Source organism: Poromitra crassiceps (assembly GCF_964638095.1).
Source record: "Poromitra crassiceps genome assembly, chromosome: 13".
NCBI classification, from domain to species: domain Eukaryota; kingdom Metazoa; phylum Chordata; class Actinopteri; order Beryciformes; family Melamphaidae; genus Poromitra; species Poromitra crassiceps.
In genome coordinates this window covers 25,137,227-25,155,687 of record NC_139644.1, presented here as the reverse complement: position 1 = coordinate 25,155,687, position 18,461 = coordinate 25,137,227, and the positions used below count along the sequence as shown (strand labels likewise).

The following is an 18,461-nucleotide window of genomic DNA, read 5'->3' as shown; positions in this document are numbered from 1 at the left end:
GTAACGAGGCTGGCAAGCAGCTAGCTAGCTAGCTAGCGACTTGCTAAATACCTGCCTGGAAAAGCAGCGATCAGAGCCTAGGGCTAACGTTAGCTTGGCATTGGACTGACTAACATAAAGTGAGCAGTTTGACCACACCTGTTTAAACCGTGCGTATATTAAGATTTGAAGGTTAACATTGTCATTAGCTCAAGGCCTCAAAACAGGGCCACGATGTGGGTGTGCGAGGTGACGCTCGACGACTTGCAGTAAATGTTGTTTAACGTTAGTTAGGGTGCCCTCCAAAAACACATGCAGTCTATCTTGAGTTATTTATGGACTGCGTGTATCGGTAATTCCGTTATAGTTAATATTATGCTGTATTTACCTGTTTACTAGTGAGAATTCCTATTTTCACAGTTGGATAGCGGCGCTTGTGTCATCGGTGGTGCGCGTATTTTTTCTCTCCGTAGTGACGTCATTTGTGTGCGACACAGGGTGCCTCTGGCTTTTTCATCAACCATCCGTAGCGGAGACAGAGCTGTCAAAAAACATCACACTGGAAAGGATGGCTAGATAACTAACTAAGTTAGCAAAAAACTAGAACTTTACTCTAACCAGACAACTGGTCAAAGCATTATACAGGTAAGTTATTAAGGCATTTGTAAATTAATATCTGATATGATTATTAACGTGAGTCAGGACTCAGCAGGATAGCTAACAGCTAACAGTAACGTATTCGTTTAACGCTAGCTCCTAGCTCCCTCCATCATGGCAAAATTCGGAGTCCTCAAAATACCGTTAGCTATGGTAATGGCGAAACTACTCTATTATAATTTCCTTGGACTGTTCAAGGATGTCGAAAGAGGAGGCTTAACAAGCTTAGCTAATGTTAGCTAAATGTTGATTGGTTTAACCATACAATCAGCATTGCCAGAAATCAACGTTGTTGAATTTTTCATGATATTATTCTGTCAGTCATCTGGTAGTAACGGTGATGAGCATAATCAACCAACCAGAAGCGACTTTTCAATGGTCCCTGCAGAAGATGAAGAAAGCCATCCATCCTCCTCTTTCACAGTGGTTCTGCTTTTCTCCACAGATATTCCCTGGATGTTTTTTTTATTATTATTATAGGTTACCCATTCAACAGGATCCATGTCTTTTCTTGTAAGTGATTGTCAAGCACTACTATACTATACTATACTATACTATACTATACTATACTATACTACTATATACTATAGCGTTATGTATGGCCATTATTTTAGATATACTCCATCACTGACTGCAGGACAGCTTTATTAGCTCAGATTGCAATCAGCCAGGCAGCATTTAGCATCACTATCTGACAATAATGTGAAGATATATTTATAAAGCTTCTTGTAATATATTATGTGCTTAGCAGTGGGCAGTTTGCCTTTTCACCAACATGTATATGGCGAGCACTGATATGTGACATTCTCTCTTATGTGGAGCTAACATGCAAAGCTCCATTCAGAAATCTGGCAGTCTAATGTGGCCTTGCATGTCAGCAAAAGTTCATACATCTTTCATACCTTTGAATTGTTAAGGTCCACTGGTAAATTTGGGTACATACTGTACCTTTATGATCCATCCAGCTGCAACTTACTGGTATTTAAAAAAGAATAATCTTTAGAATTGGCTCATATGCTTGCTATGGCCTACCCAATGTATTTTTGTGCTTGTGACAATGACAAGAGAAGATTTGAATTTGGTCTAACAATTCAGAGAAAAAAAGTCATTTTCAACAACTGAATCTATTTTTATACGAATGAAAGTTTACGCAATTTAATGTTTATATTGTGAAATTTCATAAATGTATTTTTATATTAATCAAAATGTATGTAATTTAATGTTTATCATGTAATATGTTATGCACATAACAAGTGTGGACCCCAGGAAGACTAGCTGATTGCATGGCATCACCTAATGGGGATCCTTTAATAAACCAAAATAAACCACCACCACCAACAATATAATAAAAATAAAAATAAATGACTTTATTTAAATAAACAACTTTATTTATATAGCACATTTCAAAACAAGGTTACAAGATAAAAATCACCAACAGAGTAAAAAAAAATCATAAAACCTAAGTACCTAAGTACAGGACAAAAAACAACATCAAAAAGAGCTAGTGGGCTACATTGAGTTGTGTTTGAGCAGGTGGACCATAGAAGGGCCACATTGAGTTGTGTCAGGTTTTTTGAATGGAGTTTGCCAAAGGATTAGTGGCTGAACTAGATCAGCAATCCCATTTAAGAAATTAACCATCATTAGTCAGAAGCTTCACATGTGATCATGTTGCTGTGGAACCTTTCCTTATTCTCCCTTGCATTTCTCTCTTTTTTTCCATGTCTGTAATTAACCCTCTGTCTGTCAGCGTTGGGTATCAGAGAAAATATTGAGTGTGGAGAGCCTGCGGGATTTGGAGTTATTTGGAGGTGAGGTCCGGTTACACTGAAAGGGTTCAGCATTCCCAAATCAATGCTTACACATTAGGCCCTTCATCAGCTGTATGAGTGTCCGGGCACAAAGAAAAACATTAAGCTCCAATTGAAGCTTTGCTCTGCTTCTAACACATCATCCTCAAACTTGACTTACAATTTGAAGTTTTCTATTCAGTCTGCCCATTATGTAGTCCCTGTATTTCAGTGTGTGTTAGCTTCTCTGTGCTGCAATAATTAATTAGAGTACTCAGGGTTTTTCCTGGCTCAGAATGGGCCTTCAGGGGGTGACTACACACAACAGTAAGCATGATCGTTCTGCGTAAAAACTGAACTTATGGAGCAATGTGTTTTTAAAGCACCCTGAGTTTCAGACATTTCAATGTCAAAATGTTGGAATTTACTTTGAAACTCTTGATTTTGGGTTAATAATATGCAGTCAGGATTGTCCTGAATTCAAATATATCAGTCATATCAGGATTTTTTTTCTTGAAACCCAAAATCAAAGTATAATGTCCCTCACAATTGAGCGGGCTGTACAGAATTTAGCAGACAAAATCGCTTGTTAATGCGTCCTGTGGTCTTTTCACATGGAGTCTGTGCCAAATTGCCAATCACAACTAATTCTTCTTCTGGCTGTGTTTATATCAAGTAAAAAAGGTTGTGTGATATTGATTGTGGTAATGTGGAACACAGATGGTAAACGCTGCAGCAAATCCACTGATGTCTTAAATACAAGAGTCTGGAGTCAGGGTTTCCATGCAACCAACCACTACAGTAGCTGATTTCACTGATTAGCAAGCACACCTTCAAGCAGAGAGGGAGCACTAGCACATTATTACTGAAACCACCTGGTGCAGTGATTGGTTGGAAGGAAAACCTTCAGTACTCCACAGCACATGATTGGACACTGCTGGGTTGGAGAGCCAAAGTGAACGTCACTTCCTGCTTCAGCACTGTACCAGAGATTTTCACCCACCATTTATTTTCCCATAGACATTTCGTAAAATGCTTATAAAAATAGTTTTACTTGTTCACTTCAAACCAAACGGTTCAGATATATTTAGAAAAAGGAGAGACCACATAACATTTTACTCGGACCAAAATGTAAAACAATTGTGGATTTAATCATATTTTCTCTGTTTTTTTTAAAGTTTTGGTCCAAATGAAATGTTCTATGGTCTCTCCCGATTCTAAATATAGCTGAACCGTTTGGTTTGAACAAGTAAAACTATTTTTATAACAAGCATTTTACAAAATGTCTATGGGGAAATAAATGGCGGATGAAAATCTCTGGTACAGTGCGGAAGCAGGAAGTGACTGTTTACTTTGGCTCTCTATAATCGCGAGAGAAGCAATATTGTCCGCAAACTGCTGACTTGAAGCTGTTGTTGTTCATACCTGTACTGACTGTGAAATTGGCATCAGACTACTGAGTGAAGGCACATTGCCTGTCTGTTCTATTCAAACAATTGGGATTTTCTCTGGCTGTAACAGTTACAACACATACAATTATTCCCCCTTGCAATCTCACACCTATTCCATTAAAAATAGGCACGGTGGTAGGAAATGTAGGATGATCATTCTTGTCACACCATGACTCAACATTTATAACATATCCTGATATATTTCTGGCAAAGAGATTATTGAATGTCAGGTGTTAATAGAAAGGATCTTGGGTGGTTTAAGCTTTGTTTGTAAGCTTTGCCTCATCTTCATTTTTTGCTGGCCTATCATTGCATAATATTGCATGTTCAACTGTATAATTTTTGTTTTGGCTGTGCTCATTGCATTGCTTATATTATATTCTGAAAGAACATGCATAGGTTTGCTCATGTTTTTTAGCTAGATTGTTTTTCATTTCTACATAAATCTAAAGTTTTGCTTTGCAAATATTTCATCAAGGCTTTTATGCAGACAAGAGCAATTAATTGAGGTCAGATATAATTCATGTTATGGCCGCAAAAGAGAGAGAGGGCAGTAATGCAGTTTAATCCCAGTTGATTCGACTGCCGAGGCGAGTTAATGCCTAAATGAACTGTCTGTATTAATGCTGCATACTTTTGTGGATCGTCAAACCAATCTGCTGGTGTAGTAGTGATTGAGGGATGACATGCAAAGGCCATCTATCACCGTCAGTCCGTAGCAAGCTCCCAAGACAAGAGGCTGCATCCCAGTTGAAGAGCTGCCCTAAACACAGATCCTTCTCTTGTTGTGGTGTGTGTGTGTTTATGTCATTGATGTGGTTTTTCTATCCCAGAGCAAGCTCAGGGACTCTCTCACAGGAAAGTAAGTGTGGTACTCCTGTCACTGCTTTATCATCCCCCATGTGCCCCTTGTGTGTGCGTGTGCGTGCATGCGTACATTGCGAGGTTATACTGTATACAGTATATGCGAAAGAATTCACCAGCCCTGAGGCTTTGCACTTTGAATGCCTGAGCTTCCCATTGATGAGATGGCTGCACATGCTTATCGCTCAGAAGGCCATCCCACTCACCTCACTGCTGTTTGTTGGGGAGGATGGGGGAAACAAATGGTAGAGCGAGCCTACAGTCATGATGATAATATCCCAGGAGGAAGACAGAGAAAGGGGATTGACAGTGATATGAGAAATATCCCTATTTTTATTACTGGGGTTTTACATCTACCTTTCTTTCTAAGAGAGAGCACATAATCCTCTCTTCCAGCCTGTCTCTAGATGGTCGTGTGTGAATCCTGTGTGTGGTTAACACCTTGTGCTTCAGGTAACCCTGCACTGTTTTGGTTCTTGACTAATACTTGATTCAACCACTCTGTGTTGTGAGAGTACTGAGCGTTTGCCTTGCGGCACTCCCTGTGTTGTGAGAGTACTGAGCGTTTGCCTTGCGGCACTCCCTGTGTTGTGAGAGTACTGAGCGTTTGCCTTGCGGCACTCCCTGTGTTGTCTACCACCTATTGTCCAATTGTTGGTGGTTTGGTAATGTCCCACTTTGCAGACGGATGGAATGGATGGAGTTCCATGTGTTCAGCTTTGGCAATGCATGGCAACCCTGTCTCAGCCTGATCATCATGGCAACTTCTGCACAACCCACACAATTAGAATGTGAACTGAAGCCTTGTTAAAATCAGCATTGATGAATGTTGACTTGACTGGTGTACTTCAGATGGCTATCACAGCACGTCTTTGACAGTGCCGCTGTGCCAACTTCTAATATGTAAAGTGCATAACTTTACTCAGAAAGCTGATGTGTTGCTGTGGCGAAGGCATCGTTTGGCTGAACATCGATCCCACCTTTCTGAGTCTCATGCACTGGCCACTCATGAAATCACTTTTGCTTTTCTCTGTGAAATGCTCACAGAGTTGAGCATGTCATCTTTGGCTAAAATGATGCTCTTCTCCTGCACTATTATATTTATATGTGCACTGTGTATACACTCTTAATTCTTTGAATGCGCTTCTCCACACCAGTCACCATGGAAACACTCCAAATGCTCATACAGCTTGCTTTCTTTTTTGCACCAAGGACATCAAATGCTCTTGCTGCTGCCGCCTGGCCTGCCCAGCTCCATCATTTGAATGGCTGTAATTTGGTGTAATTCAGGAGTCCTCACAGCCAAGAATAATACGTTTTTCTACACACGAGTTTGGGCCCTAAAATAATTTATATCAACATAATTGATAAGCTACTATTTGTAATGCAATTAGTGCTTCTTTTAAGAATGAACAATGTTGTTCCTCCAAAAACACACATTTAACGGTTTTGGGCCATAGGAATAACATGGGAATTCTTATATTTAGTTGTGTTGTCCTTGGAATCGACAGGGTGGCGGAATATGTTTTGATCACTAGGCCTAGTATTTGCTATGATGAAGCATTTTGCCAGTGATGGTTTGATCGACAGTATGGTTTTGTGTAACCATTGTTGTCTTCTAGTTCCTGTTGTTTCTGTGGAAATGCAGTGTGTCATGATAACACCTTGCCTGTGGCCGAAAAGTCACTGCATGTGTAGAGTAGACAGACTCTGATCTCAAGTGTGCACCGGCGTTCAGTGGCGTACATCAACAAACTCTGATTTACGGGTGACGTACGTGAGTGATAAATAAGATGGTCGAATACATCCACTCTCCAGTAATCCATTCAGGCCCACATAGCCTGTCCTTGGCTGGTCTTGCATCAGTCATCATCACGCGTGTGACCAAGCCTCCGATGTAGTCTATTCACTCTCACAAGCCCTTCGGCACACAGTCCTTCACTGTAGCGCGGCCGAATCTTCATCCACTCTGTCTCGTCCCCTCCACCTCCAGGCCCATGAGGACAGCCAGGAGAGCCTGACCTCCCTCCCACGCCGGGACACCATGGGCAGCTTCCTCCCTGACAGCAGTGCCTACGAACTCCTCACCGTTATCGGTCAGTGAAGTCCAGACTCCAGAGACACGCCCCTGACTTTAAGCCGGCCGCGACTTGGCCACTGGTATCAACGAATGACACAGATGTTTTATTCAGTTTTGATAAGGAGTAAATCATGAGAGGCTGTCAATCATTTTTAGAGAGGTAATGTTAGACTTAAAACCCTTAGTTATTCTACAATATAGGTATAAGCTATATCAATTTATCAACAGCTTTTAACATTATTAAGCCAATCAGAACTGTGGGCCAGAAAATAACTTTCATACTGCCTGGTGTTGAGTTCATTCTGACTTTAAATTAGGACTTGTTTTATAATGAAATACATGTCTGTGTGTTAGGTCGGGGCCTGGAGGACTTAATGACTGTGAACCTGGCCCGGTACAGACCCACAGGAGAGCATGTAGCCATCCGCCGGATTGACCTGGAGTCCTGTACTAATGACATGGTCGCATACCTGCAGGTCTGCATCCTTCTGCCATCATCCCTCCATCATCTGTGTCATTCAGCCTTCTATGAGGCTTCTCCTTCTGTGGTGTTTTATGGCAGTTGGCATCCTTTATGTTGCATTACCGCCTCCTTCTGGATTTGTCAATCCACTGTTTCCCTACATTCTGTAAAAACCTGATGTCCTCCTATGAGTCTCTACCTCTGTACTTGCTCCCTGCGTCTAACGTCTCCCTGCTCACCTTTCTATGCCTAATTAGACTCAATATCATCACATCCTTTTCTCAGTCAGCATGACTTAAAGGAACAGTTTACCCAAAAATGAAGATTCTGTCATCTACTCACCCTCATGCCAATGGAGAGAAAACCAGTCACGATTGACTTCAGTTGACCTGTACTTTAGTCAATAGTGACTGGTTTTCTCTCAGGTTGTGCTGGCCACCTGCCTGTGTGTTATATGGACAAGCTTCACCTGTGTTTGAACTGGCATGAGATGACAGAATCTTCATTTTTGGGTGAACTGGAACTGGAACATAGTGTTTATTTCCCTCCCTCTGTCTCCCAGGGCGAACTTCATGTGTCCAAGCTGTTCCACCATCCCAGTATTCTTCCCTATAGGAGCATCTTTATAGCTGAAAATGAGCTGTGGGTCATCACCCCCTTCATGGCTTATGGTAAGGAAGGGACCTAACCCGACATAGTGATGTATTTTACCAAACAAATATACAGTATGTGAACAACAATAGAAATGCCTTCATCCTTAATAAATCAGACCATAGCTTTCTCACCATCATCTTTGTGTGATAATCTTCCAGGTTCAGCCAGAGACTTGATCAGCACTCATTTCACCGATGGTATGAGTGAGCTGGCCATCGCATACATTCTGCTGGGCATGCTCAAAGCTCTTGAGTACATCCACCACATGGGATATGTGCACCGGTAAGGCACACTATACCCCTAAATAGGGTTGGATTGATATGGGTTTTTGAAGGCAGAAAATATTGAGTGTCTTGAAATTTGACCATTCTTATGCAACCAAAAAAACTAAAAACATTGCAAAGATTCAGTGTAGTATTGATCTCTTGGCTGTTGAGTCATGGAGGCATCTCTCTAAAAGGCCAATATCAACAAAGCAGTATATCAGTCTAACCGCACTTTAAGCACACTTGATATTCTGTGACAATCTGGACCGGAAGGAAGTTGTCTAATTTTCTGTGGTTGCATGCAGGAGTGTGAAGGCCAGCCATGTATTGATCTCAGCAGACGGACAGGTGTGCATGTCGGGTCTGCGGAGCATCTTCAGTCTGATCCGTCACGGCCAGAGGGCCAAAGTTGTCCACGACTTCCCCCAGTACAGTGTCAAGGTGCTGCCCTGGCTCAGCCCAGAGGTGCTGCAGCAGGTACTGTGCTTGCTCACACTCCAGCTTTATACCATGCTGGATCAACACCCTCTCATCCCCAGATCAATGAGTCCACACGCTGCTTGTAGACTTCTCCCAGTAGATTTATTTTTGACGTTTCGGTCACAAACGACCGTCTTCAGATCTTTTGTGACCGAAACATCCAAAATGAATCTCTGGGAGAAGTCTACAAGCAGTGTGCAGAGTGACTCTACTTCTTTGATTGAATACTGATTGTTTGTCCTGCACCTGCGCATCAAGTGGATGTGCCTGGTTTACTTTTTATCTGAACAAATTTTTGAAATGCAGTTTTGCAGCAGAGGTCCTCGGTTCTACATTCCTCCATGCTCCATTTAGCAGCAAAATAAATTGAAGCATGAATTGGAAGTAAAATATTCCTATTTAATGCATATTTACCTTGGGTAAATGCCTACTTAACACTCCTCCTATTCGTGTATATATTGGACTGCACTTGCAATGTTGTGATTTTGTCTTTTAGATATTTTTCCTATTTTTCTCTTATCTCTGAATATTGATATGGCCGCTACGCTGCATACTTACACTATGACAAATTCCTTGTATGTAATCTTGCATATTGTGGCAATAAAAGTGATTCTGATTCTGATAAAAGCAAACAAAAAAAAACATTAGGCAGTCAGGTGCAATTCAGTTTGTGATTTTTGTTTTTCTCAGAACCTGCAAGGCTACGACTCTCGGTCAGACATCTACAGCCTCGGCATCACAGCCTGCGAACTGGCCAATGGACACGTTCCCTTCAAAGACATGCCAGCCACACAGGTGAGACACCTATTAACTCTCTATAGTCTACCTGTTCTGCTATCTCTCATCTGCTGAAAAAATAATTTCTTTATTTCCACCCATATAGAAGAGTACTCCACACTATTTGTAGCAAAAATCCATAGTACATCATTCATGGTAAGTTGTATGTATTCGGTAAATGAGTGACCTGGTCAATCTTAACTCCCCCCTTCCCTTCCACAGATGCTGCTGGAGAAGCTGAACGGGACAGTGCCGTGTTTGCTGGACACCACCACTATCCCACCGGAGGAGCTGTCCATGAAGCCGTCCCGCTCTGGGGCCGACTCTGGGATCTGCGACGGCCGCGGGGACGGAGGGGCACGCCACTCCAACGGAGAGCCCTCCTCCTCGTCGGCAGGACACCCCTACAGCCGAACGTTCTCCTCACACTTCCACGCCTTGGTAGAGCTGTGTCTGCAGAGAGACCCGGAGATGAGGTGGGCCAAGCTCCGGCTGCGTGTTCAGCATTCCACTGGACATCATGAAGAATCCCCCATTGAGGATCAAGTCACTAATTTGTTTCCCTTTTTTCTCCTTCAGACCGTCTGCCACTGCTCTCATAGGCCATTCCTTCTTCAAACAGGTATGTAGGATCGATAAGTAATCCTGACATCACTTATGAAACCATCATACATAAATATAATTTTCTTCAAATGACTAAAGCCCTGAATGACCTGGAAGCGTCTGACGCTCACGTTTTAAAGTCCAACTGTTGTTTTAAACGGCCGAACACGGACTAAAAGCATTATGTGGCACATTAATGCTGCCTTAACGCCCTGACTCCCAATTTGTTTCGATTTTGGAGCGTCAAATGAGGACCCAGCAGTGACCAAAGCACGCTCTCTCTCTCTGTGCACTTTCATCCCCGCCTCTCTCATGCTCTCATAGGCTCCCCAAGCAAATCTCACGGCAGTTTAAAATATAGCAAGCATGTAAAATATAACACCACACCCCATAGCAAGACTGTCTGAACAAAATGAGAATGTTCTTCTAATCACATCGGCTAGCAAAATATAGCCTATTCCCTGCATGTCATGAGATTAAATTGGCGAAAGTTTGGATAGACTGGATTGCGCCATTTTCTCCCGCAGCACTGCCAAGTAAACTCGGCATCATAGAAAATTAATGGGTTATCTGTAAAGCATACAAACGTGTGCCTGCCTACATATAAATAGCGACCTTTTCCCAAATTACTGCTGGTTCTGTGCGGTTGGTATCTGATACCTGTAGTGCGCTAAAGGAGCATCGACACGCGTCAATTAACAGTGCTTCCGGGGCTTAAGATACTTTATTATTACAAACTTCCATGCATCCTTGGTGTCTTAAGGTTTGTTCATAAGACAAGTGTGGGAGGTGGTTCTATACTGAATTTGTATGTAGTTGGCATCACACGTAGCCATAACGACCACTGAATGTGCCCTTGTAGCTGAAATAATTGCTCCCAGCAGATGCTGGTACAGTTTGTGTAATTCCAGACCCTCAAAAACATCCTCGAAATCTCCTCCCACTTGGAACACGAAGGAAAAGAAACAGTCCACATTGCCTCTTATCCTTCAGTCAGAATGACTTAAACATTGACTGTGTTTACATGGACATGAGTATTCCGGTTATGAGGCTTATCCTGGTTTTGATCATATTCATATGGTGTTTACATGGAACACAGAGAAATCTGGTTATTCATATCCATGTATACATGATAAGTATCCTGGTTACTGGATGCTATTTTCACAGGTGCCTGTGATGTTTACAACACAAACCGGCATCATTATTATTATTTATTTATCCGCTTCTATTGGGTGTGTGACTTGATTCACCTTTTTTGGGCCAAGACTGTGTGGGATTCCCTTGCATTCCCTCTTCACGTGGTCTGTACCAGTTTGCGTGCTGCTTCTTTCTTTCATTTTAGTCACCACACCTTTCTCCTGTCTGTATACTAGTCTGTAGTCTGATATAATCTAACAGTATCCCGGTTTATTTCAGGGTACTCCACCTAGCATAATCGGGATTCTCAAAACCGGGATAAGGGCTTATCCAGGTTTCTGAAATCAGGATGTTTACATGCGCAACAGGATACGGTCGGGGATACTTCAAACCCCCTGATCATGACCGGGATACTCATCACGTCCTGTCAAATCAGTATCACAGTATTGCAGTAACCAGCAGCTGTCTCTCCTAAACACGCAAAACAGCCAGAAGTATCCAGCTGGTTACCATGGAGATGGCCACTGACAACTTGTGTCACAAGCATCTCCCAATACTTCGAGCATGAACTTTTCCTAAGACACCTGCCGACACTTGTCTTGTTATAACCATAGAATATTTTCAGAGGTGAATACTCCAAATGTTTGTTTTTCGGTCCCAGATCAAGCGCCGGCCCTCGGACGCCCTGCCGGAGCTGTTCCGGCCGGTGTCGCCCATCACCAGCTTTGAGAGCTCCCAGCCGCAGGACTCTCCGTCTGGCCTGGCCAGCCTGGAGTCCGGTCTCAGCCACTTGGATGTGGACGACTGGGACTTCTGACAGTGGAGGAAGCGCGGGCAGACACTGGAGAAGGACTTTGACAGGAAATGCTCTGAGGAGACCGGGAACTGGGTTTGTTTTTTGTAATGGCTCCCTTGTAAATAATTCAAATCTCAAACTAAAAGGATTTGCTTATCTCAGACAGTTTAAAAGCCAGCAGCCATCTTGCCTCTTTCATGTCTCTCACAAGCTTTTGCTCTTCTATAGATATGCACAGACTCTTGCACTGATGGCTTCTTTGTCACTTACACACACCCATCTTCAGATTGTACTCTCATTACAAGCCCCTTGGAACCAATGCAGGACAGGACTCCTATCCCTCTTGCTGAGGTGTTAAGAGGCCAGTTCATGGATGTAGATGGAGCTTTGTCACGAAGAGTCTCATGAAATGGATCAGTGGGAGCCTGCTAAATCCTCAGAGGGGATACTCTACCTCGTTTGATGTGGCCTGTCTGCTCAGTGAGACCCCCTTAAGGGGACACAACTCATCCGGGCCGACCCAATTACCCTCATCTACACCAGTTGGAAGGTAACAGAACTGAGTTTGTCTCGAGGAACCACTTGAGGACAGCATGTGTACGCATTTCTTATAAGCTCGGCCTGTGTTACGTCATGCACTACATCTCATGCTTTAAACATCACTTTTGTTACACAGGAGTTAAATATAACATGTTTAATTGAACCTTGAGAAAAAATAGGACTATTTCCTGGACTTTTACTCTGGGCAGTGTTACATTACGTCAACAGTGAACGTTATAATGGTGCTTGTTTTGTCTGGTTGCATGTAGAGAAAGGGCAGAAGAAAGTGTTGCAAATGTTAAAGTTGACTATTTTACTTGACAATAAACGTTCACTTTAATGTCTCGAGTCAAGCAAGGAGGCATTAACAATCTAAAAAAAGTTATTTTATTTTCACTGATAAAGGACAACACAAACACTAAAGGGAAGGGTGGGAAAGGATTCAAATCCACTTAATTATCCTCATCTGATGAGGGTGGCTGGTCTGTCATGGCCTGTTGTTTTGCCATCTTGGCCATCAACTCTGAAATAAAGGGGAGGGGAATAATCAAGAACATACAAGGTAATCTTAAAGTTGGATTAATAACATGAACTTTCCAAATAAAGTTTATTTCCCCATTCAACCTCCCTCTTCCCCCTCTAAAGGTCTCAAGAGATGCATCCTAAAACAGGCTTCTGTTACCTTTAGCGGGGTTGAAGACACCGTTGGTCTGGGTGTTGCACACATAGCAACGCTGGGACTTGCGGTAATGCTGAAGGGCGCAGGTCTCACAAAAGTAGTGCCTGCACCTGGAAGACATTTGTCTGGTTAATACATGGGTAACTGGTAGCAACATGGGTAAGTGGTAGCAGAAGAAGATATCCTGGAGAAACAAAGGCTTACTTTGTGATGATGGGATTCTTGAAGGAGCTCCTGCAGATGAAGCACTTAAAGGGCAAGTCCTCCTCGTCACTGCTCACCTCGTAGTTCTCCTCATCTAGATATGAAAAGCACAGCAGTGTTTAGGGGGTACAGGAGATACATATGCATTGCAGACACGGGAAAAGACGTGTGCGTCCCCCTCTGGAACTCACCATTGGCTCCGTATCGGCCCTCGTCCAGCTCCCTCTCGATCTGCCAGCCGTGTTTGTAGTCCGATCGATCGTGGAGGAACTTGCAGCTGTCTGATAATGAAGGACACAGAAGTGAAAAGTCAAAATAGATAAAGCTTTCACTCTTATAGTTAATTATTTTTCAATAGACTATATACTATGCTATAATCTTTTGTACCCACCTCCAAAGCCACAGAACCCAGTCTCCTTATAGTCTTTGCAGATGTCCGGCTGGTAGTCCCACCTGACTGTGGCTCTCAGGTGTTCAGGGGCCCGGATTGGTCCTTTCCTGTTATAAAAAAAAGTGATGTAAATTATGTTAATCAAGCGCTAATAATATTATAATTGTCAGAATTCGTCCAGGAAGCACATGATGAATATGGACTCCTGCACCTACCTGACCATGCCAGATGATGCATTGCCCATGGTGGTGTCTTTCGGCTTGATGAACTTTTGGTAGTTGTTGATGCCGCGGTAGATTTTATCATCCTCTTTGCCCGTCAGCTCCTGGTGAGGGGAAGACAGTTAATCCAGTATGAGTAAAGAGGAAACTACCTGTCAAATTATCTGGCAGCTCTGGAAAATGGCATCGGTGTGTTTGCACCCAGAGCTTCTGCCGTTTCAGAATAGGGGTGGAAGAGCATATATCTTATTTCCCTAGAGCTGCCAGGATTGAGGTTTTCAAATTCTGCCAAGCAACTGATGCACTAGTGCTGATTTTATTCTCCCCCACCAAGACTGATGTGACTGGTAAACAATTCCCAACTGAGAGAGCACTAATTTTGGCCAAATTTAACTGAGGGGTAAATGTTAAGGGACACTTCACAAAAAACAATGCTGATTTATTTTGCACATAATCTCACACATCTCACTGTAAACAGCTTTGCATGCATTAATTTAGTTTGACAGTTATTGAGAGTTGCTTTGAGTTAAGTTGTGGACCAGTGATCTCATTCATGCACAAATTACATCACTGGTCCACAAACAAACTCAACTCAATAACTGTCTAAATGAACTAAATGAATGCCTGCAAAACTGTTTAGTTTTGTGAGATTATGTGAAAAATAAATCAGCATTGTTTTTCGGTGGTGTCCCTTTAAGTTGCAAAATTCAGATGGTTGTTAACTTGTCCAAATGTTTCATCAAGTCTCAAATATAAACACTCACAAAGCCCTTTTTGTATAGAGCACTGTAGGAATTTAGCAGGGGGCAATCTCAGAAATGCAGCTAAAAACTGATCGAGGGGCAAAAAATTGCCCCCAAGATTTCGATCGTTTTATTTCGATTCACACACGCACACGCGCATTCAGCAGCTGTAATTGATTAGCATCAAAAGCGCTGTTCACACTACGCTGCTAGACACTACCTGGCAGTCGCTGTGAGAAGCTGGCTGCTGCAGCTGTAAGGTGATCATCATGGAGCGGTTCCTCATTAAACAAGCTCCAACTCCGACTGAAGAAAGCAACCAAAATCCTGCGCCTTCACAAACGTCACCCCCAGCAAAAAAGACGACAGTCAAGGCAAAGAAAGTCGCCGCTTCCACTATCGAAAAATGGAAAATAGACTGGCTTGGTGTTGCTGACGTAAATAAAAAGACTGCAGCGATGACATCACAATTGCTCAAGTGACATCACTGATGATGTCACAAATCGTTACATCAACAGACACAGCACACTCCATTTGAGTGGGACGGCGGAGAGGAATGGGAACGGGATTGACGCTGTTAAGGGGTTACTGGATGAGGTGGGCATATCTGAAGCAGAGATAGATGAAGTACTGAGGGATGCGTTTGGGCAAACTCGGACAATTGAGTCAGTCAAATGAGCCACTGTAGTGTTTGCATTGCAAAACCGTTTACAAGCCAGCTGCCTTTTAAATCCAGTTGAGCTGCCACTATAGTAAAAACCAGCCGAAGTAGAGGCAGCTCGCCTTGGGTGCTCGCTCATTTGGCTTTGCCTGTGGCTACCGTAACTATCAGTGTGGCTCGGAAAGAAAAAACATCTGAGTGGTTTTATCTGCCCTAGTGTGAGTGAGTGTGTGTTTTGTCACCTTTCACCTTGAGTTTGCATCCCTGTTAATAGACGCTACTACAGCAGTGTTTCCCCTACCATTCTACAGCCCTGGCCTTTTTTAAAGATTTTTTTTCCTGCTCTCCCCAAAATTTCAATAAACCTTTTTGGCATAGTATTACAATACACCAATACTGGTGTTGACAGTAATAGAAGACGCCAAATCATTCAAAACAATAAGCATTTTGCTTTTAGGAGCATCGTGCGCTGTTCCAAAACGTGTCAACATGTGTCGTTGCCTGGGAAACGCACATCCCATAACACAACTGTTCGCATCGCATCCCATAATAGTATGATGATACTTGGGATGCAATTGCGAACATAGATGCGAACAGGTTGGGGTCGGGGTACGTTTCGAAATCCCTCCAGGCCTGAAATTTTTTCAAGGGGAAACACTGTACAGTCTCTAAAAAATGTGTTATATGAGAGACTGTGATGTAGTGTTCAATTTATCTAAAGAGGTAAATAAAGGCCTTTAAAAGTTATTACTGCTTCCTGCTTTCTCTCACACATGCAACAGCACAAGGTGGTGATGATTACTGTACTGTATGCATTTTAATCTGGGCTCATTTCACATGAAAATCAGAAAATGTATGCACCAATTACTTTTTTTTAAGTGCCCCCCAAATTTTGAAAATGCCCCCATTTTTTAGACTAGAATTGCCCCCAAAATATTTTGTTAAATTCCTACACTGGTATAGAGATACAGTAACTTCTAGAATACAATGAATGAAAAACACAATCTAATCTCTTACCTCCTGGATTTTCTGACTCCTCTCAAAGATGGCCTGGGCGTCATTGTCCCTATCAGTGTCCAGCTCATACACAGCCGTTGCTCCCATGTCCTCGGGCCCCTCAGGTTTCTTTTAAGACCGCGAGCAGGAGACGGGAAGAAGGCGGAAGAAGAAGGTATTTGAATATTAAGAAAGCTTTATAACATGCCGGAGTATGAATGTGGTACCAAAATAGACAACATAACAAGGGCCAGCAGTCAGACAAAAATAAACAGACACACACAACAATCTTTGACGGTAGTTGCTAAAGGTAGGGGAGAGTGTACATGATAGTGTTTTATGTTTGTAATTCCACCAGAAGTGTGACCAAGTCCACTTTGCTTGAGTCTGAAGTCAGTCGCAATTCTTGAGGCACAAGTCTCAAGTGTAAATCTAGAACACCAAGTCAAGGCAGATCAAATCAAGAGTCCAGTATAAAAACAAAACTGTTGACTTTTCAATACAATATCATTTTAAAATGATAAAAACTTGGCAGGTGAGTCATGTAATTTCTATAATCAGATTCAACTTAGAAATTTTTAAATTAAAAGTTCAGTCATCTGGTTGAACAAATCTTTACACAAATGAATTTACACAAGCAGAAAATATATGGTCAAGACTTTAGCAACCTTTTCAAATCTAAGTACAAGTCAAAGTCCTAAGTTGAGTCAAGTCATTAGTCTCAATTACTTGTGAGTAATTGAGACTTGTGACTAAAAAAAGTCAAAATGTCTGACTCAAGAACAAGTCATGTGACTCGAATCCTTACCTCTGAGTCTGAATTTAACACATTTCTGTTATATGAAGAAGTAGCTAACAAGGCAGAAATTAATTTTTCAGTTCATTGTGACTTGTATTCACTTTCCCCAAACTAGATGGGATTCAAACCAGCACCCCTCCTTCTTCTCTACAGCCTCCCCACTAAAAGCTGACATGTAAGAAGTCTGAACTCACTGCTGACCGTGTGGACTTGTAGGCAACGGTGATCTTCTTGTCATCTTTGTCCTCTTCATTTTCACTGGAAGACACAGCCTCCTTCTCCACTTTCCTGGACTGGGCAGGGAAAATGCGAGTCAGGCTTATACCTCAAAATAAACCACCTTAAAGAAATCCCTTAAAAATAACAAAATTACCCTCTGAATCATAGGGTTGACTTTAATCCCTTTCTTTTGTTTTCTGACCACAGATTTCTGGTCCTCGTCACTGTTGCCATCTGAAAAAGAAATCAACTGATGGTAAGGAACTACAAAGACGCAAAGGAGACAGACACGTTTGAATATATGCAGCATACCTAATTATACCTAACCTCACCCCTTAACCTAGTTGAGTACTAACCTGCAGCCCCTTGTGGAAGTCAGTGACGACCGTTAAATCTGATCTCGCATCATCATCATCCACCACACAGCACACACACACACCTCTGTACCTGATCAAGCTAACTGTGTAGCTAACGCTAGCTAGTTCTACTTTAGGACCACCAAGAGGTACACAACAGCCGCCCAGGGAGTAAAAAAATTATGCAAACTCATGGCCATTAGTTAAATTTATACCTTTATCGCTGTCGCTTGCTTGTCTCTTTCGCCCGGAGAATTTTTTTGTTGATTTTTTGAAGAGGAAAGTGCAAGTAGTAGCTTTGGGCTCCTCTGACTCCGCCATCTTCCCATCGATTTAAATATAACCGATGTTATCACGACGCCCTCTGGTGGCTTGGAGGAGCCGGTTATCTGTGAAGGACACGCTACGCTCCCTGCTGGTCCCCGAGGGAATTGCTGATGCCTTAACGCATTGATTCTATCGATTCTTATTTAGTCAATTGTAACAACATCGTTCATGTTATTACAAACACATCTTGATATATTTTCTCTAAACATTAAATGAATTGGAGAGCGGCGGTCAGCATATTCTCGTAGAGGACACCGGGTAGCTTGTAGTAGGCTATTTTATGCTGCTTTCAGGTGCTGTCGGAAATATTTCTATTTACGATTTGAGT

At 42.4% G+C, this 18,461-nt stretch overlaps 2 protein-coding genes across 4 annotated transcripts; one reads left to right on the top strand and one right to left on the bottom strand.

The window, feature by feature from the left end:
* Nucleotides 1-507: 507 nt before the first annotated feature.
* Nucleotides 508-12,847, top strand: strada (STE20 related adaptor alpha). 3 transcript variants are annotated; one of them, XM_083649533.1, is made up of 13 exons: nt 508-624; nt 1,082-1,149; nt 2,387-2,447; nt 4,711-4,739; nt 6,735-6,837; nt 7,176-7,297; nt 7,847-7,955; nt 8,097-8,220; nt 8,510-8,681; nt 9,375-9,479; nt 9,684-9,937; nt 10,041-10,083; nt 11,863-12,847. In XM_083649533.1, the coding sequence occupies exons 2-13, from the start codon at nt 1,138-1,140 to the stop codon at nt 12,016-12,018; spliced, it is 1,290 nt and encodes a 429-aa protein (XP_083505659.1). In that variant the 5' UTR covers nt 508-624; nt 1,082-1,137; the 3' UTR covers nt 12,019-12,847. The 3 variants fall into 3 exon arrangements, with proteins under 3 accessions (XP_083505659.1, XP_083505657.1, XP_083505658.1); XM_083649531.1 differs by lacking the exons at nt 2,387-2,447; nt 4,711-4,739 and having other exon boundaries at nt 11,863-12,846; XM_083649532.1 differs by lacking the exons at nt 508-624; nt 4,711-4,739 and having other exon boundaries at nt 1,078-1,149; nt 11,863-12,845.
* Nucleotides 12,848-12,859: 12 nt separating this feature from the next.
* Nucleotides 12,860-18,128, bottom strand: rnf113a (ring finger protein 113A). The gene is made up of 10 exons (XM_083649539.1): nt 18,022-18,128; nt 17,605-17,684; nt 17,426-17,524; nt 16,454-16,561; nt 14,027-14,136; nt 13,812-13,918; nt 13,612-13,701; nt 13,421-13,514; nt 13,220-13,326; nt 12,860-13,060 (listed from the first exon to the last, which is right to left on the bottom strand). The coding sequence occupies exons 1-10, from the start codon at nt 18,125-18,127 to the stop codon at nt 12,990-12,992; spliced, it is 972 nt and encodes a 323-aa protein (XP_083505665.1). The 5' UTR covers nt 18,128; the 3' UTR covers nt 12,860-12,989.
* Nucleotides 18,129-18,461: the final 333 nt, after the last annotated feature.

Coding starts and splice junctions, on each gene's coding strand:
- rnf113a (XM_083649539.1), bottom strand. CDS start 18,127: ATGGCGGAGTCAGAGGAGCCCAAAGCTACTACTTGCACTTTCCTCTTC. Junction 13,515..13,611: donor GGGCCGATACGGAGCCAATG/GTGAGTTCCAGA, acceptor TTTCATATCTAG/ATGAGGAGAACTACGAGGTG. Junction 13,327..13,420: donor AAGAATCCCATCATCACAAA/GTAAGCCTTTGT, acceptor AATGTCTTCCAG/GTGCAGGCACTACTTTTGTG.
- strada (XM_083649533.1), top strand. Junction 8,682..9,374: donor GCCCAGAGGTGCTGCAGCAG/GTACTGTGCTTG, acceptor TGTTTTTCTCAG/AACCTGCAAGGCTACGACTC. Junction 9,480..9,683: donor AAGACATGCCAGCCACACAG/GTGAGACACCTA, acceptor TCCCTTCCACAG/ATGCTGCTGGAGAAGCTGAA.